The 27,189-nt window shown below is 46.3% G+C and overlaps 1 protein-coding gene and 1 long non-coding RNA gene across 14 annotated transcripts in view; one reads left to right on the top strand and one right to left on the bottom strand.

Moving 5' to 3' along the window:
- FOXN3 (forkhead box N3) overlaps positions 1-27,189 on the top strand; it is a 395,933-nt gene that overhangs the window by 146,873 nt on the left and 221,871 nt on the right. For 7 of the 11 annotated variants that reach the window (XM_057733100.1, XM_057733103.1, XM_057733104.1 and 4 more), the window contains one exon: positions 19,586-20,142. In XM_057733100.1, coding sequence (XP_057589083.1) covers positions 19,600-20,142 — 543 coding nt within the window. In that variant the 5' untranslated portion in view covers positions 19,586-19,599. Of the gene's footprint in view, positions 1-13,765; positions 13,787-14,314; positions 14,334-14,986; positions 15,007-15,582; positions 15,860-19,585; positions 20,143-27,189 lie in introns of those variants that run through there. The other 4 variants (XM_057733106.1, XM_057733108.1, XM_057733107.1 and 1 more) reach the window with 4 other exon arrangements.
- LOC130852246 (uncharacterized) lies at positions 5,289-15,383 on the bottom strand. 3 transcript variants are annotated; one of them, XR_009053317.1, is made up of 6 exons: positions 14,853-15,383; positions 14,488-14,672; positions 13,574-13,714; positions 13,398-13,475; positions 11,410-11,456; positions 5,289-7,710 (listed from the first exon to the last, which is right to left on the bottom strand). It is a non-coding gene; the product is annotated as an uncharacterized LOC130852246 (long non-coding RNA). The 3 variants fall into 3 exon arrangements; XR_009053318.1 differs by having other exon boundaries at positions 14,526-14,672; XR_009053319.1 differs by lacking the exons at positions 14,488-14,672; positions 14,853-15,383 and adding an exon at positions 13,923-14,071.

Genomic DNA, 27,189 nt, shown 5'->3' with positions numbered 1-27,189 from the left:
AACATCACGAAATCAAAACAAAATAATATTATTATTGATCAGCTGTTTAACGTATGTCTGTGTTACTTTTCTTCCTACATTCTTTGGGCTGTGTACTCTTTGATCATTTCTTCATATGACAATGATTTTGGAATGCCATTTTCTCTCTAGAGAATAGCAAGGTAATTCACCCACTCCTCTAGCATGGTTGGTTGGGATTTGCTTTTTATAATTGATAGTTTAGAAAAAAAGTTTTTTTAGCTCTACGGCTGTTTGTTGGTAATATCATGTAAATTTTTTAGGATTTTTGTCAAATTTGGGGAAAGCTCTTTCTTTCAATATATGAGCTATAAGCTTTCAGGGCATTTTAAATTTCTTTATGCAGTGTCTAATCTTAAATATAAAAGATGCCTATTTGATACATTTCTGGGGTCCTTACCAGGGCTGTGGAAGGGGCCTGTGTGAGTGAGGGGTATTAAGGTTTAAGCTTCAGTATTTCATGGTAAATTTTCCTGAGTACTCAATAAATTGTTAACTAGATCATATTTTATTATATTTATTGACACTCATCTTTTTAATTTTATAGTTTTAGATTTACTAAAAATGAGTTCTCATTGATACTAAATAGAATCTTAATTTAGTTAAATTTGTGCAACAGTCACTCGTTCAGTATCATTTGTGGACTGTCTGCTTTGATCAACCTACTTCACATTGATGGCTGTTAAGCCTTGGATGACATAAAGCGGATACCACACAGCTCAGTGTCTTCCTGTAGTAACTATACCGTAAACTCTGCCACTGTGCCCATCATCACCTTCCTGTCAGCACTCGATCTGCAGCTGGGCACTTGGGGATGTAAAGGTCAGATATTGTCCCTCCGGGAGCTTGGCATGGGTTCAGCTTCAGGTCAAACTCTGAGACCTGAGTGGGAGTCATGGTTTGTCTCAGATTCTAGATGGAGCTGGCCTCCCCTCTAGCCATGAATTCTCTCCAGTTAATCTCCATTCATGAATTTTCCCTTCATCGATAATGCTCTACTATGGCCAAATGTATACATTCAGCCACACTTTTAAAGTGCTCAGTGATAATGTGTCATTTCATTTTTCTCCTAAATCTTTTTATTCCTATCAAGTCTGGCCACTAAATTTGTCAAAATACTATTTTCTATAAATTGTTTCATTGAAGCATAGTTGATTTACAATGTTGTGTTCGTTTCAGGTGTACAGCACAGGGATGCAATTATACATATATATTCATAAACATATATATGTATATATATGTATATATTTTCTTTTTCAGATTCTTCTCCCTTATAGTTTATTAAAAAATATTGAGTATAGTTCCCTGTGCTATACAGTAAGTCCTTGTTGGTTATCTACTTACATATAGTACTGTGTATATGTTAATCCCAAACTCCTAATGTATCCCTCCCCCCCCCTTTCCCTTTGGTAACCATAAGTTTTTGTTTTTGGCATTTTTTGTGCCTGTGGGTCTGTTTCTGTTTTGTAAATAAGTTCATTTATTTATTTATTTTGGCTGCCCTGCATGGCATGTGGGATCTTGGTACTGTGACCAGGGATGGAACCCATGCCCCCTTCAGTGGAAGCACGGAGTCTTAACCACTGGACCTCCAGGGAAGTCCCCCATTTGTATTTTTTTTTTTAGATTAGTTTTCTCTATTTTATAATGTTAAAAGACTTTACTCGGGCAGAAACATCGGTGAACAGGGAGTCAGGAGTGGGATCTGACACTGACTCTGTGTGGGGGATGTGTTGGGATGCTTTGGGTTACAAATGACAGAAAATCCAGCTCAGTGTCCAAACAACAGAGGAGATGTTTTGGCTCCTGCACTGAGCCCTGGCCAGACCTGCCTGCTTTTCAGCACAGATCCGGTGCCCCTGGAGCTGATGATGGGATCAGTCCTGCCCAAACCATAAGGCTGGGGAATTTGGGGTGCTGTTGGGAAGGGAGAGAAGAATAGACACCGGAGAGGAAATTACTATTGTGTGTTCTGACATGTGGCCCTAAGTCACTTTACTTCTCTGGGCCTCAGTTGTCCTATTAAATTAGGAGCTTGTCCGAATCCATGAGTGAAGTCTTTCCTGAGGGTGCACTTTATGATTTTATTTTTATTAATTGGTTTTTGTAATGAATGAACAAACCTTTTCTGGCCAGTGCTGTAAAGCTAAGAATGCAATTAGGAAACAGCTCTGCTTCCATAAGCCAGGGCAGTCAGCCTTAGTAACTTTCTTCCTACCCTTGAGTTGTAGATTTTGATCTAGAAAAATGAGCAGTGGAGGATGTGAGGGAGGAGCCCTGGAAAAGGGTGTAGGAAGCCTGCTTTGACTTAGTAAAGCATATTTTGTTCGTGGCAAATGTAACTTGGTCGTTCATTCACAGATGCGGGAAGGTCTGGGCACGGCTTATTTTTCTTACCATAACCATTGGAGGCTCTGCTAGGAAGCTGGTGTCACAAAGAAGCCGAGAAAGGTTCAATTTGGATTCAGAGGGAGCTGGTGTTGGCAGAAGCCAGAGAGTGACTCTAAATGACAGTGGAATCACGTCCCTGTGGATAGTTGAGGGTTTCTCAAGAATGAAACCACAGACCTCAGCTTTCTACTTCATCCACTTTTTACGGAGCCTTTGGCCAGTCTGGACATGAGATTCCAGTAGTGGCACCAGGAAAGCTTTCAAGGAAGCTTTTGGGGGTGGTTCCTGAGGGAATGAACTCCTGGGCCTTGGTACCAGAATCTACTTGGGAATGCCATGGACACGAAGGTGACGTGGGTGCTGGAGATGGCAGTGAGCTGTGGGAGCCTGTCTCCTTCTCCATCTCCAGTGTGCAGGGCTGTGTGCAGACTCTGAGGACCTGTGGGGCCTGTGCCTGCTTTAGTGTAGGAGTTTTTACCCTCCTGATACATGGGGGAAAGTTAATCTGATTAGTAGTAGAGTCAGTATATTCTGATTGTGGCTGGCTTCTTTTTGAACCTATGTGTAGAGTTGGCAAAGGTTGATCTGTGCCTTGATCTAATTCCCTGCAATATACAATAGTTCTGGTGTGGTGGTCAGTGGTATTTCTAAACTGGCAGACAATTACCACCTATCTTTGTGCACAGAGGGAAAGAGACTTCGAAAATGGTTTCTAGTCAGATGTCTGTGCCTTGGAAGCAGTAGCCTGAAGTGAAACCATCAGATCTTCATCCCTGTGCTGGTAGGTCATTTGTGGGAGTTGGGGAGGGGACGGTGAGGATTGGAGAGAGTAGATTATTGAATGAGTTCCTATTGGGCACCTTCAGAGCTGCTTGTTCCTTCTGAGTGTCCATCCAGATGGGAGGTGGGTACCGGCTTGGAGTTTCAGGCGTGGCCTCTGGAGTTGTCAACTCTCATGAGTTTGTTCCGCCCCCCCCCCCCCCCCCAAAATCTTTGTGTTTTATAATTCAGACAAGAGCACAGTGCTGGTATATGACCATTGCCCTGGGTCTTATGGCATTTTGTAGATATGTTTGTCATTCACTGAATGATGTCCATTTCAATGTGACCACCAGGAGCTAAGCCTGAGAAAGTAGAAAGGGTATCTTTGTTTAGTGGTCCATTTGAAAAAGGCTATGCAAGAACCAAATCAAAGAAACCCAAAAACCTCCAACGAAGAAGCCCAAGAAGTAGATTGCAAGCAGCAAGTTACATTCTGTGATCTTGGAAACGAGATCTTGGATAGTATAAATAGATAGGAGTGTGCCGTGCTTAGGAGGATGGACTCTGCAGGCCAGAGAGACTTGGGGTCTTAACTTTTCATTTCACCTCTTAGCACCAATTATTGACCACTGGCAAATGACTTCTTTATTTACTTTAATTTATTTTTTTGGCCACGCCATTCGGCTTGTGGGATCTCAGTTCCCCGACCAGGGATTGAACCTGGGTCATGGCAGTGAAAGCCCAGAATCCTAACCACTAGGCAACCAGGGAACTCCTATAACTTAACTTCTTTCAGCCTCAGTGTCCTCATCTGTAAAAGAGGATGACAGCCCCTACCTGGGAAGGATAAAATAAATAATGTGGGTAAAACTCTTGGCATTGTGCCTGGTGCGTAGGACGCATTGGAGAGCTTTTCTTGTTTTGTATGCTGTATAAATTTTAGATTGTAGTAATTGGGCACTTGGTGTTCACTGTTTGGCTTTTGTTGTTCAGGTGTCTTGAACATCCTCAGGCAAAACTGACATTCCCTTTGGTCCTCCTCAGGGCAAACAGGAGTAAGGCGATGTTAGGATGATCTCTGGACAAGCCGGGTTTCCTACCAATGAAGGAAGCGGTGAACGGTGCCTGTCAGACATGTTACTAGGGAAGGGCCCCCTGTGGCTTGGTTTCAAAGCCATATTTTGTCCCCACCCTTCCACAGAGAGGTGACAGAAATCTAGTTAGTCTCTTAAGAGTTGTAGAGAAGCTGAGACTTCAACGGGATGCCATTTTAGTCATCTCCATTTCTTCGGATGGAATTGGGTTTTTACATGTTTGATTCAAACAACAACAGATCTGCAAGAACTCTTTTGCATAGAGGACCGAAAGAAGGACTTCTTACTAGATACAGAAACGTGGAGAAACAACATGCAAAACACGTGAAGAACCACCAGATTGCTGTCGGTAGGTGGCAAAGTACTTTGCTATAAATATTGCAGGGCTCCTCTTTCTCTTAAAAGAAAAACTTGCTTTGCATTTCAGACAACAGAAATGGCCGGACAAGTCTTCAGTTCATGTGCAAGAAACTGAAAACAAAGTGAAAGATTTTCCTTAAATGGAGATAGAGCTTGGCCTGGTCTCAGGTTGAAGTTCAAGCCCCGGTCTGACTTGGCCTTCCATGCCTTATTTCTCATATGTTATGCAAGGTTCCCCTGCCCAAGACTGGGGAATCATTCATTTTTTTTCCTGTAACCTCGAGGTGTGTACAGGGCACGACTCAGCCTCAGACCTTTCTGCTTTCACTTTTGCTTATTCAGAACCTCCATCTGGAGGTATTTGACTATGAGTGTTTTCTGTGGCTTTTCTGTGGCTCTTGTTCAAAGTATTCAAAGCAATTTAAAAATACATAATGTTCAGCGATCTGACCAAGAACTAATGTAAGTACTTATTTGAGGACTATTTTTTTTTTAAATCTCTTGGACAGATTTGAAACTCTTTAACTCGCTTACTGTGTCTTGGAAATAGATACTAAGATTTAAAAAAGGTTGGAAAAACACAGGACTACTCTGCAGTCATAATGCTTTTAGTGGTGACAGTAGTTGCAAATAGCACAGTTTGTAAAAACAGAAGAGCTGAAATTCTTTATTTAATATTAAACAGGAAACCGAAAGCAGTCTGCAGCAATGTGGTGGGTTTCCAACAAACCTGCTGCTGCGTTTATCTGTGCTCAACAGCCTAAATGAGACATTTCCCCTTTTATTCTTTTAACATGGTGAGTTTTCATGAAAATCTCCACCAAAACATGACCGTTGGAAGCAGGTTCTGTCTTGCTAGATTTTAAAGCAACCAGTTTCCACTAGAACCTCAGGAAATTTGGAAGCGGATTGCAAACCTCTCCAAGAGTGGAAAATGCATTTTGGTTTCGCCTTTGTGCAGCGCAGTCACTCGCCCAACATGTGCATATGAATATTCTTTCCGAAGACCTGGGCTTCATTTTAAGGTCAGCCTTCAATTTCGAGAGAATATAATTTGCTGCTATTTTTAGAGCATCATGATTGCTCGTAATAACTAATGGAAAAAACTCAACAGAGAAATAAATGTGTAACAGCTGTGTCTGCTTAAACTTGATTAAAGGCAGTTAAAAAAAAGTAAACAGAAGAATGAATGTGACAATGGACGGAGGGAGAGACAAGTATTCCTCATTGTGAAAAGTTTTACAGACATAACTCGCTCTACTTTGGAGGCCGGCGGTGTCTGTGTTTAAAGTTTACTTTACTGTTTGTCTTGAGTGGGATCAGTCTTGTAGTGAATAATTTATAGGCAGCATGAATGAGCTCATTAGTCACCTTTTCAGACTTTAAATGAGTTTTGTGGTTGTCATTACTCGAGCCTTCTGTTTAGCCGCCGAGCAAAATGACAGTTTGGCAGTTGGCTGCCTTGTTGTCGGGCAGCCTGTTTCCCCGTTCAGGTCTGTGCTGCTTTTGTGTTTCGTTGAAACCTTCCCCTTCTCTCCCTGTGCCGGCCCTGGGACTCTCACGTTTCAGATGCCTTTTGCACCCCAAGTTTAAATGAGGTTTTCTGGCATTAAAAAAATCTTTCAGTTGCGTCTGCCAGGGAGAATGAAGTAGAGTGTGCTTTTTTTCTTTTCCCCCTAGCAACTCCTGTGTAGGATTCCCTTTGTGCTTGGTTTGATATTCAGGTTCTTCAGTAGCAGCAAGCTAGGGAGTCCTTGTGGAGTGGCTGAGCCAGGCTGTCCCGTGGTGGCAGGTGTTTCAGGCAAGGAGATGCCACTGGAGTTTGGAGGGAGCAGGGAGCGTCAGAGTAGGTTTGTGTTGTCACAGTCCTCAATATCCACGTGGTGTGGGTGTGCGTGGACGAAGCAACTTATTCCAGCGAATCTGCCTGGCCAGATTCCCAAGGCCAAAGAGAACCCACGTTTTTCCTACAAAGAAGTCGACAAGATGACCTTTCAGCAGCTCAGCCAACTGGAGGGTCCACATCATTGGGCATGGCCATTGCTTGTTCCCCATCTCTACGTCTTGCCAGTTCAGATCATTAAGTGAAAGCAAATGGTTGCAGCTGCCTCCTCACCGTGACCTTGGAGACCTGTTGGGGAGGGGGGGCTGGCATGTGGGGAAGATGAGCCTGGGCACGCCAATAGCAGGTGGGATTTCTTTGGAACGGATGTCATGACATTCATCGCTCCCTTTGAACTTGGCCTGGGCAGCCTCCGGAGAGCGCTGACGTCCACTCTCTTGGACTGGACTCCATCTGGAAGCCCAGGACTCTGCGGCATGCCCACCTCGGCCCTCGGGTCTCCTCTGCTGGCACTCTCGGTGCATGGATGCTTGCCCGGGGAGTCCCAGCCAACCGCCTGGACCCCCGTGCTGAGGCCTCTTTGACGTTAGCTGTGAGCAACAGGCACTGATGGCTGCCATCACCAACGTGGGCAGCACCCCCTTCCGGGATCCATATTGTTAGACAGCTGGCCCAGCACTGTGTGAGGCATGGAAGAAAGATGCTCAGTATTCCTCTCCAGAAGAAATGCCAACTTAAAAAGGACGCCTGGTTGTTTAGGGGCCAAATCTTTGGAGCCAGTCGGAGTCACATGTCTTTGAGTGCCGAGAAATGCGGTGCCGTTGATCGCACCCGCAGAAAGACAGCAATCCACGTAGCCACTTCCTTCCCAGCCTCCACCCCTTATGATGGAGCGTTCACAGGCACTCATGCCTCACACTTGATGGGCACGTTTTGCTTGCATCTGAATCACAATATTAAAGGCGCAAGAGATGCTATTTTTGGAAGGAGTAGGGGTTTCAAAACTGAATGTGTGGGTGAGCTGCACTACCCGGTAGAGGAGAAGAGACTTCAGGTTTGGCTGTCGTAAGACATTGAGCAAGTTGCTTATCTTCATAAACGAACTTTGTACAGCAGGGAAATGTGTTGGTAATATTTTTAACCTATGTAGTGTTTCCCAGCGAGTTCACCCAATTCGGAGCTCTTCCTTTGCTTTAAAAAGACCGTCTTAAGGAGAAGAATTGATTGTTTTCTTTCACATCCCTTTGAAAAAGTAAAATGAGGGAAGTTATTTCTTGGCATGGTTAAGACTTTGGCAGACATAGTCACTGAAACCCATGAGACTGTGGTACTTGGTGTACTTGCTGAAGAGAGGAAAACAATCAATGCTCTTCAAAACACTGGAGGAGGGAAAGGCTGATGACGCTTCCCCCCCTCACCCACCCCACTAATCTGTAGTTATTAGATACCAGTTTGAGAGAGGGCTAAAAAAGAGCATTTTTTTCTCCCTGTTAAGGGATTGATATTTCCAATTACCACTCATGCCACAGGCTATGAGCAGAAGAGAAGTATAAGACGGGGTCCTTACCTCTCAAGGTACTTACAGTCTGTTTGACACTCAGTAGTTAGTTGATTTATTTTCTATTACAAAGGTACATTATACCATATTGATGATTGATATAGAAGCTGAACTTTGTCTTTTTGCAAGTAGTCCCTTTTCACTCAGTTTAAAAGTCTGTTTTTCCTTCCACCTCCTGGTCACAATTTTTCCTTTCTTGAAGCCCACTGCTCCTGCCTTTCACATCCTTGACCCCTAAGAGGCTCTTTAAGATAAAACTAAATGCTCTGGATTGATCTGAAGCTTCCCTTGGTAGGAACATGGCTCCAGACTCTGGAGCCAGACTGTGTGGGTTCAGATCCCAGGCCTGTCACTTACAAGCTGTGTGACCTTGGGAAGGTGGCTAAACCTCTCTGTACCTCAGGTTCCTTGTTTATAAGGTGGGCATAATAATAGTATGTACCTCACACGATAAAGAGTGAATATTTGCAAAGTTTTAGAACACTTACTGGCACTGAATAAGTTGCCAATTAAATACAATCGATTTCATTCTTCGTGGGTTCCATATTTGCAAATTCTCCTACTTGCTAAAATTTATTTATAATCATAAAAATCAGTGCTTTCACGGTCATTTGTGGATATGTGCAGAGGGGCAACAACTTTGAGTGACCCAACACACACATTCTCAGCTGAGATGGAACAAAGCAACTCTCCCCCTTTTTGTTTCAGCGCTCATACTGTAAACAAGTGCCTTTTAAATGCCTCTTTAGTGTCACTTTTATCATGTGCTTTTTGTTGGTGATTTTGCTGTTTAAAATGGCACCCAATCACAAGTGCTGAAATGCTGTGTTGTGTTACTAAGTGCCAGAAGACTGTGATTGCCACATGGAGAAAAGACAAGCTTTTCTTGTGTTCGATAAGCTTTGTTCAGACATGAGTTCTAGTGCTGGTGGCCGTGAGTTCAATGTTAATGAATCAACAATATATATTAAATAAGGTATCTTTAAATGGAATTGGAGAAAATAAGGTAACATATTGATCAGTTAATGAAAATGCTGTGACTAGTGGCACGCAGGAACCTAACCCTAGATTTCCTCTAGGAGCAGTGGTTCAGTATTTGCTAATTCAGTGTTTGACTGAATAATGAGAACTGACAGCAGATAAATGGAATCCAAGCCCTCAGAGGGGCAGCCTCCTCTCGGACAAGCTTCTGACTGCAGGGAGTATCCCTGGGAGGGCAGGAGAAGCAGAAATAGTTCTGGCCATGCAGGGTGCCTGAGCTGGGCACAGATTTTTCTATCAGATTTGAAAAAAAAAATAAGATGTAACCACATTTGGTTTCTTAGAAGCATACGTTGTTACAGAAGATCCATCTGGAAACAGAGAGTAAATGTTCCCCCTCCCCCACAAATTCTTAATTCGAGAGTATTTTCCCTCATCTTTGAACCTATACAAGAGTTTGTAGAAACTGTTTGATACTCAAAACCAATAAACTGAAAGCTTTCCCACAACCAGACAATAGACCCCATTCCGCAGGGTATAATGTTTGTTATACTTAGCAATTCTCTTGTTTGCTTGGAGCACCAGCTTTTTCAGAAAGGGATCATTTTGTCCCTTCTGATTGAAAGGATCACAAAATGCTTCAATTTGGTGAAAAGCTTTGCCAACGTATCTATTTCCCCCCAAACTCTTGCTTTATGAAATGTTTGCAAATTGTTTCACACATACAGTATATGAGAATGTGAAAGTGATTCAGAAAAGGGAAGGCGTCACTTAAAAGGGCTAGAAAATGCAAACAGAAGGGAACAAAGGGAACATGGATAACTGTGGCCCATATAATTTAATAACATGCCTCTAGCCTCTTATTTTGGCAGTTTAGTTTCCACAGTTTTAAACAATGTCCCAACAAACATCATCCTGAAAACATTGTTGCATATTTCAGTGCTTTCACTCAATACATGTTGATTGAGTGTCTTCTGTGTGTGTCAGACACTGGAGTAACTGCTTGTGTACAATTGCTGAATAAAATACGCGTGAATCCTGGTTTTATGGAGCTTCTTATCTCATGGGGGTAGGCAGTCTGGGGGGGAAGTTTACTGTCTTGTTTTGGCCTCTCTTTAAGATAAATTCCTAGAAGCTGGAAATTCAGTCAATGACCATGCTTGCTTAAGTTTTAATTCAGCTCATCAGACTGCCCTCTTAAATAGTTATACCAAGTCACGTTCCTCCGACACCCACACCAGCGTTGATAGGGTTATTCTTTTTAAGTCCATGCCAATCTGATAGAGGAAATGAGATATCACAATTGCTTGAATTGGCATTTCTGTGAATTTTTTGTTTCTTTTAACCTGAGGTTGAGCATCTTTTCATGGATATATTGCGATTTGTGTTTCTCCTTTTGTGAATTTGCCCCTTTTCTCATCAGGGTGATGATTTTCTTGTTGAGTTGTAAGAGTTATAGACTTAAAATATTTAACCCTTTTTCGTATGTATGACAAATACTTCCTCGTTTTTTGTTTTTTGTTTTGTCTTTGAATTTGATTTATGACCTCTGGTCCTACACACAAAGTTTAAATTATTTTGTAGTTAAATATGTCAGTATTTTCCTTTTGGTGTATTTACTTAACAAAAATAGCTTTAAGTGCCAGGGCACTGTTATATGTGTTTTACAAACATTCATTCATTTAATCTTCATCACAACCCTACGAAGTGAGTCTTGCTTGTATCCTCCCTCTTTACTCTCTTTTTTTTAAGATGAGGAAACTAGGTAGAGAAAAAGAAGTACTTCAAGTTACCCAGCTAGTATGTGGTGAAGTGAGAATACAGACCTAGTCCCAGGCCACTAAGCTACATCACCTCTGGTCTTGGTATTAGGCTGTGTGTGTTTTTTTGTGGTTGCTTCATAAATGCTCACTAGGTCTTCCCCATCCTTCAGGGCAAGTGCCACATCTTTTATTTCTCCCAGTTCCTTCTCAGTGCCCTCCACACAGTACTGGGCATAATGTAGCTAGATGCTTAATAAATACTTTTTGACTGAATGAATTGACTAAATCTGGGTTCTGGATCATCAGCTCACACTTGTGAGCTCAAAGAGGAGTTGACAGGTTCTATGCTTTCCATTTTGCCTCCAGCAGGTGACCTGATATACTTGGGTTTGGGTAGGGCACCTGAACTAATGAATGTCCTTCCATGGCTTCAGCTGTACTTTCCCTTACTCCACAGCCCTGCTTCCCTCTTCAAGTAAGCCTCCTGGCTCTAATCCCTGCTGCAGAAATTCTAATAAGCCTTTTCAGTCTCCACCCTTTAGAACCTATCATGTAAACACCAAGAATGCACAAGAGGAAAACTCTAAGAGGGGAGACCGAAAAGCCCAAAGGATGCTTGACCAAGCCTTTGAAACTCACCAAGAGATGGAGGGTCTTCCAGTTGTGGTCCTGGGTATCTCTTCCTTCTGCATAGGAAGGAAACGAGGAACTATTTTACTACTATGAACAGCATTCTCACATGTTATCTCAAAGAGACTTAGTCAACCCACGATTAAGGAGTTATCTTTGACCATAATCTCTCCTTCTCTTCTCATATTCAGTCATTTGATAGGTTCTTTTGGTTCTTCTTTTGAAGCCTCTTGGGCATTCATTTTTTCCAGTCTCAATGACTATTCTCTAAGTCAGTGGGTCCCAAAGTGTGGTCTCGGGACCAGTAGCAGCAGCATTACCTGGGAGCTTGCTAGAGATTCGCATTCTCACGCCCCAGCTCAGACCTACTGAATCAGAAACTCTGGGGGTGGGGGCCAGCAAGCTGAGTTTACAGAAGCCCTAAAGGTAATTCTGATGCACTTTCAGGTTTGAGAACCACTGTTCTACTGGAACTTCCCTTTATCATTCGAACATTATAAATGTGTTGGGTGCTCATTGTAGAAAATTGGAAAATATAGACAAGTATGAAAGAAGCCGGCCAAAAAACTTACCCCATAACTCTACCACTCAGAGGGAAACACTAGTTTAATATTTTAACATTTATTTTCTTATTAAAAAACATTAAAAAAAGATCATCTTTATTCCTTTTTGCATGGATTACTGCAATGCTTTCTGAGTGGTTCTGTCTGCTTTTGGTCTTCCATTTCCTTCTTTAGTCTCCCAAAACTCACCTTGGATCCATGATCCCATCCTTCTTCTTTTTTAAAATTGAGATATATTTGACATATAACACTGTGTGAGTTTGAGATGTAAAGCATGCTGATTTGATACATTTATACTGAAATATGATCGCCACTACAGCATTAACTAACACCTCTATTGTGTCACATAATTATCATTTCTTCTAGTGTTGGGAATAATTAAGATCTAGTCACTTAGCAAGTTTAATGCTTATAACACAGTTTTGTTGTCTATAATCACTGTACTGTGTATTAGGGCCCTAGGACTTATTTATCTGCTAGAGGCAAGCTCTTCTTCTTTTTTAAAGCATATTTCTGACAGAACAACTTCTGCATCCAAATATATTCAATGGGTTCCTCTTGCCCTATGATTACTGCACATAAATGGCTCACCTTAGCATTCAGGGAGTTTTGTGATAGGATGTTTCCTCACTTATCCACTAATACACATGCGCCATAAGGAACAAAAACTTTGGGTCCCTGGCACCTGCTAACACCGTGTACTTGGTGCACATGGTTCAAGGAATGAATGCATCTTCTAATACAAGTCAAATCACAGTTGACAGATCTGTATGTGCCATTCATGTCCCCTGCCTGGAAAAGCAGTTTGTGCTGTAGCGCTTTCTGAAAGTGCACACGCCTGGGACCCATCCAAGGAGATTCTGATCTATTAGGTGTGGCTTCCCAGGTATCCCCAGCTGAGAAGCTCAGGTCTCAAATGCCCCTTCCCCATTTCTACAGGTTAAGCTTGGACTTGTGTTTATTAGATGTTCTCCTTCGAAAGTCATCTCCCCTCCACTCCCTAGTCCTGTTGTACCAGACGGTTCCACCACGCTTCCTGCCCCAGCTGTTGGGAGGGGATAGGGAAAAGGGATGAGTTACCTGAATTAGGCCAAGCCAATCAGACTATTTCCCTGGGAATCTGAACTATGAGAGAGTTCTAGAGCACACATTGGATTCTGCTGTCAAACATGTTTGTAAAACAACGATTTAAACAGTTCCACTTGTTTCTTTGAGACTTCTCAGGCTCTAAGGCACAAGGGTACTTCCTGAAAGCTCAAGAGGGGAATTGAGAATGAGGTTGGTCCTAAGCGAATCTGGCCCCTTTTGTCAGGGAGCAGGTCCCAGAGATAGGGGTCTATGGAATTTTAAGGTGGAAAGGCCACTCTAAGCCGTCCTCTGGCTTTCAGCAAAGGTCTGGGCCCCCATCTCAGACAGACAGGCAACCACGTGTACCCCACTCTCCACATCAGGCAGGGCTGGTCCACCACTTCCTCTTCAGGCTGATAATACCTTCTCACATCTCTTGCTGCACTGGTAAGGGGAGAGAGAAATTAAGAAATATGTTTGAGAATAGAAGAAACCAAAAGCCGCAGAGGGAAAGAGAGGTGAGCTCATGAAAGGCAGCTTACCTCACCGTACTCCGCCCTCTGCTCAGGGCTGCTCCTGGCCCAAAGCTTGCTGCGTCTTTAAGTTTTTGTTCACAGAGGATGGCTGGTTCAGACACAGTCCTTGTGCAGTAACCATGTGCTCACATCCTGTCCTTTTGAGCTCTGAGGAAGAAGGAAAGGACAAGGGGTGAAAATACCTGCCACTTCTACTTAATGTAGAGATTTCCAGCTACGGTGTGAGTGTGGTTGGGGTGGGAAGGGTTGGGACCTGGCCGTTGAAGGGGAGGACAGAAGAGGACTATTTCATCCTCTCCAAGCCAGCAAAGGTCTCTGGCCTTGGTTCCTTTGATGAGAGATTCACCAGCCTCACCTGATGGGCAGATGGAAGTATCTGCACTAGACTGAGCTCCTGTCCTGGCTTTGTTACCACCTCTGACCTTTAGAATCTCCAGCTCAGGACTTCAGATATATCTAGTTTGTCCCTCTTGCTTCACGCCTTTTGCTTAGTGACTTAGGATAGGTCAAGGGCTCAGTAATTAAAGGGGTGGGGCTGGATGACCTCAGGCTGCCCCTGGGCCTTCACCTCTGAATCATCTCCTGGGTGGGTGGGATTTGCCTTGACACTGGTAAGTAACAGGGCCTGTGGTGAGTGACCTGCTGAAAACTTACCACTCAGTGAAGGGGAATGACTCTCAGATTGACTGGGGTGTCCTTATTTTTGGAAATCAAAAACATCCAGGAACCCCATGGGATCTTTCTCCCCCTTTGGCTAGGTTACAAGGTACTGCAAGCTGGAGGGATTTCTGAGGGAGGGCACTCCGGGCCTTCCCACTGGGTTTGCTGCAGTTTTCAGAGAGCTCAGTTGGAGGGGGAAGGGGAGGCCGGCAGAATGACCTGGGATTCTATTCTGTAGAGGAACCCACTGATTCGGTTACCTGGGGGTGGTGTGCTATCATATTTTTATTTATGTTACCACCAGGGTGTCCGGTTGGACTCTCCTTTCATCCTCTCCAAAGGCCGCTGCTTGGTGTGGCTGCAGCAGCGGGGGGGCCGATCTTTGGAGGCACCTAACGACTTGCAGTGGCGGCCCTGCGAGTTGTCGGTGCGGTTCTTGAGGGCTCTAAATGTGAAAGACAAGGAGGCTTGTTTGCGCTGGAGGCTTAGAAGTCGGCGCGGGCTTTGAGCACTGGAGGCCCCAGGGTCTGGCCTTCAGGACGGGCCTCTTGCTCTGTGATCTGTAATGGCCACCCTCCCTCCCCGGGCAGACACGCGCCGGCCGACAGACAAGAGGAGCAGCCACCTGGGCGGGAGGCTGCGGTGTCTTTGTGCCTTTCCTCCCGGGGCACGAGGTGGCAGCTGGAGGAGGGCTGGGGACGGCCCCGGGAGTCCCGCCAGGACGCCGTAGTTGGGGAGACGTGGAATCTCTTCTCCCCCTCGCAAGCCTCGCCCGCATCGTAATTCTTTTTATTTTTACTTTCGAGCCATGTAAGGCAGGCGGATGGGGTAGGAGCGTTCCGGCGACACGTTGTCAGAGGCGCAGCGCCCGCCCGCCCGCCGGCCGGCCCGCGTGGCCTGAGCCCGGGGAAGGGACAGGCCGCGCGCGCGCCGCCCATCCCACCGGACCCGCCGCCCACGGTCGCGGCTGCCCGGGGTCGCGGAGCCCGCGCCGGCCACCCCCGCCCCGCCGGGCCGCGGGAAGCAAGTCCGCGCGGCCCAGCCGGGGTCTCGGCTCCCGCTGCGCCTCGGGGGCGCCCGGGAGCAGGCGGCCGACCTTGGCGCGGGGGGGCGCGGGCAGGGGCCAGCCCCGGCGGGCCCGCGCCCGGCGCCCCAGGCCGCGGGCGGCCCGGCCCACGTTTTCCCTCTCTCCAGCTCCCTCCGCCCCCTCGCTCCGTCCCTCCCCTCCGCTCCCCTCCCTCCCCGCGCTTCCCCTCCTCCTGCCTGGTCATGTGTCGCCTTTTTTTGTTTGCAGTGGAAACAATTTCTCGCCGCTCGGCGCGCCCCGGCCCGACGCGCCGCGGCGGAGGCGAGCGGGAGGCGGGACGGGGCGGGGAGAGCGGCGGGGCCGGCGGGAGGACGCGCGGCGCGCCCGGCGGACGCCGCAGGTCCCATGCCGCGCCGCGACCCCCGCGCCCCTGCCGCCCGCGCCCGCGGCCGCCCCCCGCCGCCCGCCGCCCCGGGCTTGCCGCGCCGCGCCCGCGCGTCCTTAGCCGGGCCCCCGAGCGATGCCCGCTGGGCGCCTGCGAAAGTTTGTCGGCTCCCGCTGAAGGGCAGCGGCGCCCCCGCGCCCCCGCGCCCCGCTCCGGCCAGGTGAGTGTGCGCCCCGCTCCCGCCCGCGCCCGCATGGGATCGGGGCGACTCGGGGCGGGGGGCGCTGGGTCGAGGCCGTCCCAGAGACGACCTCGCCGCGCTCGGCAGACCGGGGACTCCGCAGTTCCCGGAGGAGAGGGCCCGGGGCTGGGGGGCCTGGCCGGGCGGGGAGACCGGAGCCCCCGAGCGGGGAAGTTGCCCAGGTCCGAAGAGTTTCCTGCCCCGACGTGCGGGCTGTTTCCCGGTGTCTCGATTTCCGAAAAGACGCCCTAAAGAAACAGAGTTGGCATTGTCCGCGGAGAACGGAATCCCCGCCGTTCCGGGCTGGGGCAGGGGGTGCCGATCAAGGGGGGACCCCAAGAAGAGAGACAGGCTCCTAACAAAGGTCCCCCCGCCCCCCCAAACTGTGCAGGCTTGGCACCGGCAGAGAGAGTCTCCGAAGAGTCTCGAGGCTCGACTCCTCCTCACCCCGGCCCTCTTTGAAACCCTCTTTGGGCCCGGGAGAAGTTGGGGGACGGCGGGCTTTTATTGATGTGTTTTTAAGGCTAGCCGCGCTGCGGCCAATAAAAGGTTTATGACATCTGACCGGCAGTGAAGGTATGCGAGCTCCCAATTGCCCTGTGTACGCGGAGAAGAGCAGTTTCCCCGTTGCCTGGCGACGCCGCTGATTGACGCAGGACGCAGCCAATCGCCGCTCCCGCAGGTCCCCTTGAAATGTTTTTGACAAGTACAGTAGACGGGAGTGGAGCGCGTGCCTGCGTGCGCGCGCGCGGAGGGGGGTTGTTCCCCCCACCCCCCCAACTCGCGACTGCCCTGCTCGGCTTGGGGAGGATTTCTCAACTTTTTAAAGTTCACATTGAACATCTGTTCAGAGCTGGGCCAGTAATGTCTTTGTCAGTTATTTGGAGCCCTCTGGTAGTGGGCAAGGAACTAGCTTTCCTGCTGCATTTCCTCCGTGAAAAAGTAGAAAAAGATAACAAAACACAGCAAGTCATTAAAAAACAAAACAAAACAAGAAGCGGGTGTGCGTGTGGGGACCGTAACGAACAGCAAACCGAAAAGTTGTAAGGAGGTCACTAGTGACTAACTATTTGCGGATCCGGTGGAGCAACCTTATTGGCAGCAGATTAAAAATGTTTGCTTAACTGCAGACTCACATGATCCGGATACTTTTTTTTTTTCCCTCTAAAATAAGAGGAAAAAAAGATTTGGCGAATTATGTAGTTAGAGTATAATGATGGAAAACTCCTCAGCTGTGGTTTCTGGGAACTGTTTTTTAAAATGGAACTGTAGCGATCAGCAGCTCTTGATACCGTTGCTATAAAATGCGGGATTTATAGGGATGCCGTTAACATTTGGAGAGCATCGGGGCCACAGAAACACAAAGCAGGCAAATGATCCGAGGGTGCCGAACCCCCGGTAACCCTCTTTTCTTGTCAGTGCCGTTTTTTCTAATAAAACCATATTGCTGGCAATGTTTGTTTAAAACAAAAGGAAACATGGAGAATAGCGTGTTAGTTCCTTTGGGAAGCTACTGACGAATAAGCAAATTAAAAAGAAAGAGAGCAGCATGTTGTCATAGCAACAGTGCAATTAAATTACTTTACTGTCAGCCATGATATAATTTTCCTGTTTGGAAGCTCGGGAGACATAAAACTTTCCTCTGGAGCTAAAGTTGACTTCAGTGGCTGGGTCGTTGTTCTCTTTTGTACTCGACTGTGTGGATATCCCTGGTTATCAGAAAATTAGGTTTTTTGATGGGGGTATGTGGAAGCTTTGGGAGAGACAAGCCTAGCTTTGATTTGTTCATAAAGAAGGTAAAAGCAGCATCAGGCTGGTCTCTGTCTTACCCTCAACTTTCAGATACTAGATTATTCTTTAAAATGTGCCCGGTACTAGTCAGGTTAGCCTCCCTATTTGATGAAAAAATATTCCCTGTGGATGAACCCGAGGTATCTGAACTACCCTGCTTCCATGGGACTTTGGTGCCCGTGAAAATTCTCTCTCCTTAGAGTTGGACATCTCTCATCAGCTCCAGAGAGCTCCCCTTCAGGCCTTCTGTCTGCAGGTTCTGTTTGTCCACCTTTGGCGGGGTGGGGGTGGGGGGTTCCGCTTTCAGGCGCCTTTGACTGGCTGCCCCACATTATGCTTTCTAGGGTCTCATTCTAGAGCTTCCCCAGATGAAGTGGCAGTTATTTTAGGCGTGGTGTCAGTGGACGTTTTGAGCCTTAGAATGATCAAGTCTTTGCTTTTGATGTGTTTATTCTTTTTTCTTGGTAGACTGCTTGATCTTCTTACTCGGGAGTGGGGTGAGGGATAAAACAGTCTCCCTTCTTACACCAAGCACATGGTCTGGGTGCTGCAGATGGAGAGTGGGAGACTTCTTTTGTTATCTTCCTATTCTTTCCATCTCACATTGAGCGCTCAAGGGTTGAATGTGCCTTGTATCTGGTGGGGTCATTCTGTTTGTGGACTTTTCACCTCCACATTGTCTTTTCTCATCAGATATTTTACTCCCTGTTCTAGGTCATTGATAACAATGGGGGAGGGGTAGAATAGAATTCTGTAGCAGTTGTTGGATTTGCCTTCCTGTCTTGAAGCTCCTGGTTGCTCTCCTGACTTTTTTCACTGATTTTAATTCAGTTAATGTCTCATCTTCACATTCCCATTTATTTGTGCCTGACCATCAATGCTCACTTTTTTGTTCAGATTGTATTGTCCCAACAAAATTAAGTGTACTTGCTCCTCCAGTTTGAATCCACAGAATTCCTTGGCATCACTCTTTAGACTTGCTACTAAAGTTTTTGGTCATGACTTGTGGTGAAAAAAAGGGGAAAAAAAATCAAATAAAACACTACCAAATTGATGCTTACCATAGCCATAGTTTTAATTTCCAGGCAGTTGTGATGGTCTTTGTATGGAAACAGCTGAACTTAATCTGAACCAACTGGCCTTAAATTTACAGGTATGTCCTTTTCTTTTTTGAGAAAGATAAACAGTGAGACCTATCACCCAAAGTGACAAGGGTTGTGGTTGCACTTATTTTGTGGTATATATTGTGAGGCTCGAAAAAATTTGGTACATAGTCATGTATAATAGGTAAACTGAGGCAGCAGGAAATAACTGATTTTCTCAGAGTCACAGTAAGAATCTTCATAGATCAGGAAGAAGGCACTGTGGAATTCCATTCTTTTTTCTTTTCTTTTTTTAAATTGAAGTATAGTGGATTTACAATGTTGTGTTAGTTTCTGGTGTACAGCAAAGTCATTTTATACATATATATTCTTTTTCAAATTCTTTTTAGTTATGGTTAATCACAGGATATCAAATACAGTTCCCTGTACTATACGGTAGGACCTTGTTGTTTATCCATTCTATATATAATGCATCTGCTAATCCCAAACTCCCAATCCATCCCTCCCCATCCCATTCTTTGGGAGGCACGTGTGCACATTAAAGGTGCTGTGAACATTTCCGGTTCTGTACTTAAGGGGTAACAGGTCACTGTGCTATGTGCATGGTGGACCGAATTTACTACTATTAGTAGGGCATCTCTGTGTGGTGGAACATGGGTGAATGTTACTCAGTGTGGGAGCCGGGAGGGGATGTTCCTAAGTGGTAGGGGGTCCGTAGAGACGGCAGGGGTGGGAGAGGGGCATAATCATTAGGGAGGGCACGGCTGCCTCTCTGTTTTGAGTTTCACCGCCTCATCTTCTCTGTTTCCAGGAGCCTTCACGTAAATGGGTCCAGTCATGCCTCCCAGTAAGAAGCCAGAAAGCTCAGGTATTAGTGTCTCCAGTGGGCTGAGTCAGTGTTACCGGGGCAGCGGTTTCTCCAAGGCACTTCAGGAAGACGATGACCTCGACTTTTCTCTGCCTGACATCCGATTAGAAGAGGGGGCCATGGAAGATGAAGAGCTGACCAACCTAAACTGGCTGCACGAGAGCAAGAACCTGCTGAAGAGCTTCGGGGACTCGGTCCTGCGCAGCGTCAGCCCGGTCCAGGACCTGGACGATGACACGCCCCCATCCCCTGCCCACTCCGACATGCCCTACGATGCCAGGCAGAACCCCAACTGCAAGCCCCCCTACTCCTTCAGCTGCCTCATATTTATGGCCATCGAGGACTCGCCAACCAAGCGCCTGCCGGTAAAGGATATCTACAACTGGATCTTGGAACATTTTCCGTATTTTGCAAATGCACCCACTGGGTGGAAAAACTCAGTGAGACATAATTTGTCCTTGAATAAGTGTTTTAAGAAAGTGGACAAAGAGAGGAGTCAGGTAAGCCTCTGGGCCTGGATCTCAAGTTTTTCTTTTTGAAATTAAACATGTTCATCCGCTAAAAAGAAATGCTCAGGGATGTAAATTCACCATACGGAAGTAGCAGTTATAAACATATAATTCTATCTCATTTCATTCATTTAGATAGTTGTCAAGAACTTCCTTTTCCTGTGTTTGGTGTTTCTAAAGCTGGATTGAGGGTTTCCCACTGGGGAACATGGTTACAAAACAGTGGGTTTACAGACTTGATTGGTTCTGAGTATGGTCATCCTTCAGTGGGTGGGGCCCTTTGGTTTTCAAGACCAAACAAAGATCTGTATTCTGGGAGCAGCCATGAACCAGGAGGTGCCTGTATGTATATATGTATATATACATGTGTATATATACATACATATATGCTGCTGAGGGCTAGAGAAAAGTGGCATTTATTTTCTTTCTGAATACTTCCTTGGAGAAAGGCAGCTGGCTCAGGATTCTGGAATAAATGGACAGTGGTGGACATTGAGGGGGCGGGCGACTTGAGCATCCTTACACTCCAAGACCAGAGACACGAATTGCCCAGATGACTCTTGAAATCAGGTGTCTACAAAGTGTTTGGCAACTTTGAAACTCCCTCTGGGTATGGAACGTAGGCTGAGGGCAAGGTTCCCATTCAAGAATGACTTTTGAAAGGTTGAATTTTGACTTTAAAGCCTTTAAAGCTCGAGCTTCGTGGTTTAGTAAAGGAAAAGTTTCAGTACTTTGCTTTATCTTGCTTGTAAGGAAAGTGATAAGTACAGCAGAAAGACGATTGACTGTTAGAAGGCTTGTGACCCAGCTTGGAGTTCTGACGAGTGACGCAGCTACAGTTAAAATAACTTGCCAAAAAACTGCTCTCCATAAAGTTTTTGTGTTGCTGTGTTCTCCAGCTTTGGTTTCCACGCTAGTAGTGCTGCGGTGTGCAGCTGGCGGTCTGCTTTCCATCCTTTTTGAAATTCACGTTTGGGCTCAGGACCACTCTGGTGTGGGCGCAATAGCTGTGCAGGGTCGGGGCCTTTCATTTTGTTCTCTCTAGGAACAGGTGTGTGTTTCTAGTAGAATCTTGAGCCTGAGAAGTTTCTGCTTGTCCTCGGCGTGGAAGACTACGACTAAGGCATTGGTGAAGCCCTGTTTTTTCTTGCAGCCACTGGGCATGTTTGTCTGCAGATGCTGGGTGTCCAGCCTTTATGTTGAAGGTGGGGGGTGGGCGTGCAGGGTTTCATAATGGTGTTGCCCAGGAAATGAAACGATGTGGACACTGAGGAGCTTTGCTGCTGATTGTGGGTGCAGGTGGCGCCTGGATCCAGTGTGCAAGTGTGAACACTCTTGAGTGCTCTGGGCCCTGCCTTCCCAGGTCCTTATTTTCACGTAACTGTGACAATCAAGGGGAACTGCTGTTGCCCTCAGGTGTCCATCACTTGCCCTCCTCCCCTCTGCATCCCAGAATGGGCATCCAGAGACCGACCTCTGGACTTGGCTCTGCTGAGTGTTTTAAGATCATTCCTTGGATTTAGAGAAAATTCGCCGCTCCCCTGTAAAGAACCAAGTCTGTGGTCTTAAAAGCATCCAGGTAGGTGGGTCCTCAAGAAAGGAAAAGTCTTGGGAAGCAATTCCAGGGTTAGAAGGTAGAGAAGAAAGTGCTGTCAGTCCGCCAGAGCCGAACGTCACTGATACAGCAACCATCAGGGCTTTAAGTTGGTGTGAAATGATTCTGCAAGTTATCGCATGCCTGGGTCGACATGTTTGCCATCACGCCGGGGCATATAAAAGTAATTTAGCAAATGCACGCTCTGAAATGTTAAACAAGACCAGCTCCAAAGTGTGCAGAGAGACTCGGGAGGCTTATTCATCAGCCCTGGGGAGTGACAAGCGGGTGTTGGGTGGCACCCCGGCGGGAGCGCCATCTCCCCCTCACACCCCAACCCACCCTGGGAGTCGTGTTTTCCTGGGGTGATGGCTGTCATTCCACAGATAGCGCCTGTTGAAAGGGAATGGTTTTAAGGACTTGAGATTGTTAATGTTGTGAAATGTCTAGTTCTGGCTTCCTGGCCATACTGACCTGTATTGACATGCTTCTGATCAGATGCCAGTCAGTTTTGTGGCTGGGCGTTTGTTCCCAGCATTTGTGATGCTGTGAGAACAAAGCAAGGTGTGTGAGCTCCTGGCTTTTCTCCTCTTTCCTCTGGTTACCCTGGGGCCAGCTGGTGGCTGCCCTGAGAGGGGCAGACTCCCTGGTACTCTCAGGCACTGGTCTCGGCCCATTTATTTGGGGTTTTCTACTGCGGCCAGCTGAGTAAGAGGAAGGCATTTCCCCCACACTCTGTCCAGTGAAAGCCCCTCGGGCTCTCAGGTAAACTTGTTTTTTCCCAGTGGATTTTACTTGGCTGTAGCTTCCGCGCTGAGGTTCTGCTGCAACACAGTGACTAAACGTGCCCGAATGTTGGTGAGAAAGATGCCAGGGGAAGGGGAGGATGGAAGCCTTGTGACTTGTGTTCGCAGAGTTAGCCATCCCAGTTTTTGTTTTCTTTTTTAAAGAAACACAGTTTTAAACTTGGCATAAGTGCAAGAATGCAGAATACAGTGTGATCCTTGTCCCCAGGCACTTGGGACATGTCCCCTGCTGCACAGCTGCTTGGCTAGGATGCTAGAGAGGGAACACCCTGGGTGGCACCAGAATCACCTGTGGCACTTACATACAACCACCACTTCTTGGCCCTTCCCTGGAGACTCTGATTCAGTAGGTGTGAGGTGGGCTGGGGAAAATCAAAATTCTGATAAGCTTCATAGATATTTCTGATTTATAGCCAGATTTGGGAATCCTTGAACGAGATGCCCTTTTGGGTTCTTTCCAAAGTTGAGGTTTCATCAAGAACATATTCTCGTGAATAAGTTAGGTGAGAATAGAGGGGTTTTTTGTTTGTTTGTTTGTTTGTTTGTGTGATCTCTGACAGGACTTTGAAAGATAGAGGGTTTTTTTGTTTGTTTTGTTTTTGTTTTTTTCCCAGTCGTGGAAAATTTCAAACATAGACAGTAGAGAGAATAGTGCAGTGACTCTGTAGAACCACCACCACCATTGGCCACACCAGATTCAGTAGTTAACAGGAGCTTGCCTCCCTTCCTTCATTCATTATTTGTTGTCGTTGTTGTTGCCTAAGTATTTTGAAGCAAATCCTAGCCCTCATGTCATTTTATCCCAACAGAAATGTGCGTAAGAACAGTTTCCATAGCCACAATGCCAGTGTCACCTCTGACAAAATGAACAGTTCTTTGGGATCACCTAAGGCCGGATCCGTGTTCAGATACCCCGGGTGGTTTACAAGATGTTTGTTGGAATAACGCTCCAAACATCGCTTACACAATTGCATCTGGCTTTGTTTCTTCAGCCTGTTGTGTCCACAGCAGACCTCTGCCCCTTCCTTGTCAAACAGACCCCTCTGCATAATATGTCTGCTTCATTGGGGTTTCATTAAGGCCGTTCCTCTTTCCCCTTGTTCATATATTGTGCGAAATGGAAGTAAGTGCGAAGAGGCTAGATCCCATTCCGGCTTGTTTCCCCCCAGGAATACTTCATAAGACAAGTCTTGTGCCTTTTCATGTTGGGAAGGCTGGTTGACCCATTCCTGGAGATGCAGTGCTTGAGCTGTGGGTTCATGTAGGGTTGGCCGCGCCCTCTGCAAAGTGTCCCCATCAGCCCTTCATCCTATGGGTTCATCCATGGGTGACCTCTGCCCAAATTAATCAAGATAGAGGTCCAAGTTCTGGAATTAAGTTTTGTGTTTCCTAAATACAGATCTTAGTTGGAACCGTAAGATTAGCGTGGACTAACCTCCCTGAGTATTTGTAAATGAGAAGTAAAGTGCAGTTTTTATTTTTTCATAAACTGGATTATAATGGCTCAGATGTGTGTGTTGCTATTTCTGTACCTTTTCTTTGCTTCGCCTCTTGCCACTTTAACAGAACATATTGTTGTCATGAGAGGGTTTATAAAGGAAACACTGTACAGAAGTATGTTTGTTATATCCAAGGCTGAACACTTTAAGTACAGTTTTAGCTTATAAATATAAGTGGCTTGTCTTGGTTGAAAGAAGCCTGGATTGGGAGCCAGGATACCTGGTTCCAGTTTTGTTGCTGGTGATACATGGCTGTCTTGGGCCTCAGTTTTCTCAGCTATAGAAGCAGGAGTTTATTGTTAGTTGGAGCTTCTTAATTTCGGGTCTTTGAATGTCAGAGGCTTTGCAGACAGCATGAAATTATTGATAACATGTCATGTGACTATACATTTTCCTAGAGGATCTCAAGATTTTGTTTGGATAAGTTTTTAGGTTCTTAATGGGACCTCCGACCCCGGAAAGGTGAAGAACCACCGGTATTTTACAATGACAGTAGTGGACTTGATATGGAACACTTTCTTTCTGCTTTCCCAAGATCCCATTTCTTCCTCACTGCAACCCTGTGAGGTAGGCCCTAGTTTCATTCTTAAAATAGATAATGAGTTAAGCTCAGAGTGGTTAAGCAACTTGCTGGAGGTCACACAGCTAGTAAGTGGCAGAACAGGAATTCACCCTGATTCCCTGCAGTTCTGAAGGGCATGTGCTGAAATTAACCCCGGCGCTTGACTACACTTTCTCAGTGTAGAGGCTGCTGTAGGTGATCTCTGTGTGCTTCCTCAAAGTATTCGATGAACAGGAGTTACAGGGGAATTCAAATAACTCAAACCCAGAATTTACTCTAGGGGTACAGGATAGAGAAAGACAAATATAGAGAATATTTTTGTGCCTGTTGAGATGGGGCCAAGCTCTGTCCTTGTCAGGCAGCTGGAGAGGTGTTGCATTTGCACGAAGCGTATCAGGGCCCTCCAGCTCCCTGTTTCCAGGCTCTGTCCCAGGCCCCCTGCTTCCTAGGTTCCCTCCACTGAGGTCTGGCCCAAGTTCAAAGCCCCTTCTCCCTGCATAGACACTGTTTATACAAGTTCTCCCTCTAATTCCCAGCCCCCTTGGTGTTCCCTTTTCCATCTTAGGGGATGAGATTCTTTTTCTTTCCTTCTTTCTTTTTTAATGTTTATATTTATTTATTTATTGGCTGCATTGGGTCTTCATTGCTGCACATGGACTTTCTCTGGTTGTGGCGAGTGGGGGCTCCTCTTCATTGCAGTGCACGGGCTCCTCATTGCAGTGGCTTCTCTCTTATTACAGAGCACGGGCTCTAGGCACTTGGGCTTCAGTAGCTGCGGCACATGGGCTCAGTAGTTGTGGTGTACAGGCTTAGGTGCTCCACGGCATCTTCCTGGACCAGGGATTGAACCTGTGTCCCCTGCATTGGCAGGCGGATTCATAACCACTGCGACATCTAGGAAGTCCCGAGACTCTTTTCCAAAGGCAGTTTTGAAAACGTAGCACCTCTTATGGCAGAACCCCCATGTCACAGTTGCTCTCATTCCCTCCTCTTGGGGATGCAGCCACAGAATCAAGACCTTTTCCCTTTCCTGTGAAGTAGCCACCATACCTGTGATGGTCATTTTAGGAAGAAGAAAAGCCTTAATGACTACTATTATTATTTTGGGGTGAGGGATAAATGATGCTCTTTGAAAAACTTTGCGGTTCAGTCCTGATGAGTAAATCCCTAAAAATCAGGGTAATGTTGGATGGTGGGACATGCAAAAGTGAGATGAGGTGTATAAGCTTCTTTTGAGGTCTCTGGGACAGGTGACGGTCCCATTTATCCCTGAGCTGCGGCTGCCGTGGACAGCAGCAGGAACCTGGCCTCTTTCTCACCAGCGCCCACTGCCTGGCAGGCTGCTTTCTATTGTCTGTGCAATGGGCTGTGTTGCCTCGGAAGGTTGAGATGTTACCAGGGTCTCTGGGGGGCCTGAAGTAAACATGCCGCCACGTCACGGGCCCTGAACAGGAAGCACTTCATACCAGCATCCTCAGTGAGGCCAAGAAATCTGTGTACTGCCTTTGGCCATGCTGTGCCACCCATCTTGCCCATTGGTTCCTTCCAGACACTGCTCTTTCCTGATTCTTCCAGGCATAGATGCTCTGGCTGGGGGGGCATTTCTATTGTCTTGCTTTTGCCAGCTGTTCATTGCTCATTCATTCATTTGACAGACTTTTTAAAGCACCTGTTGTGCTCAGTCAGCACCTACTATACTTATTACACCAAGTGCTAAAAGGGTGCAAGATTGAAGGTACATGGCCACAGCCTAGAAAGCCTTCATGGTCCAGTGAGCCTCACCTGCAGAATTTCCTCTTAGCTAACGGAATTCACCAGCAGAAGCCCTTCTTTCAGTGCTCTCTCCCTCTTTTATTTATCCGTTTCCTCTTTCTCACATAATTGCTTTTCTGGCCCTTCCATTTTAAGGGTACCCTGCTTTTCTAGTCCCCACAGTGACTCCCCTGCTGTTGACCTTGATAAGGGTCTATACAGGTGTTCTGGAAAGCTTGGTTCTTCTGGATCCCAGGGCCCCAAGTAATGTATCTGTCCAGTATCATTTTGCAAGGTAGGGCTTGGTGATACTTAGGTAGGTCTTGGAGATGCTTCTTCATTGATGTAGTGCTTGGATATGCAATCAGCAAGAAGTTATTCTCAGAACCTCCGCTGTTGAGCTAAAGAGGCTCTAGGATTTCCCTTTGAAATCACTTTAGCTGCAGGATAATTCTCTGCGCTAAATAATATAGGAAGTCGGCACACCAATCTCCTATTTGAATGTCGTGCGTTTTGCTTCTTTCACAAACAGTGGTGGGTTGTTGGGATTAATCCGTATCCTCTTCACGGAGCCATTGGCCATCTTAATGCTCTTAAGCTTTAGCAATATAATGGTAGATTTTAGATTTTTTAGAAAATTCTAGCTCCTTCCCGGTGGACATTTTTGCATTTGAAACAGATGATAATGAAAAAATGCGTGTGCGCGCATGCACACACACACACACACACACACACACTTAAACACTTGTGTAACATTTGTTTTGATGATACTGTGTTTATTAGGCCGGTCTTTTGTTTGCAGATTTTCGGTTCGTGGACCCCTTA

Source organism: Hippopotamus amphibius, chromosome 4, assembly GCF_030028045.1.
Source record: "Hippopotamus amphibius kiboko isolate mHipAmp2 chromosome 4, mHipAmp2.hap2, whole genome shotgun sequence".
Classification (NCBI taxonomy): domain Eukaryota; kingdom Metazoa; phylum Chordata; class Mammalia; order Artiodactyla; family Hippopotamidae; genus Hippopotamus; species Hippopotamus amphibius.
This window is presented reverse-complemented; position numbering and strand designations above follow the sequence as displayed.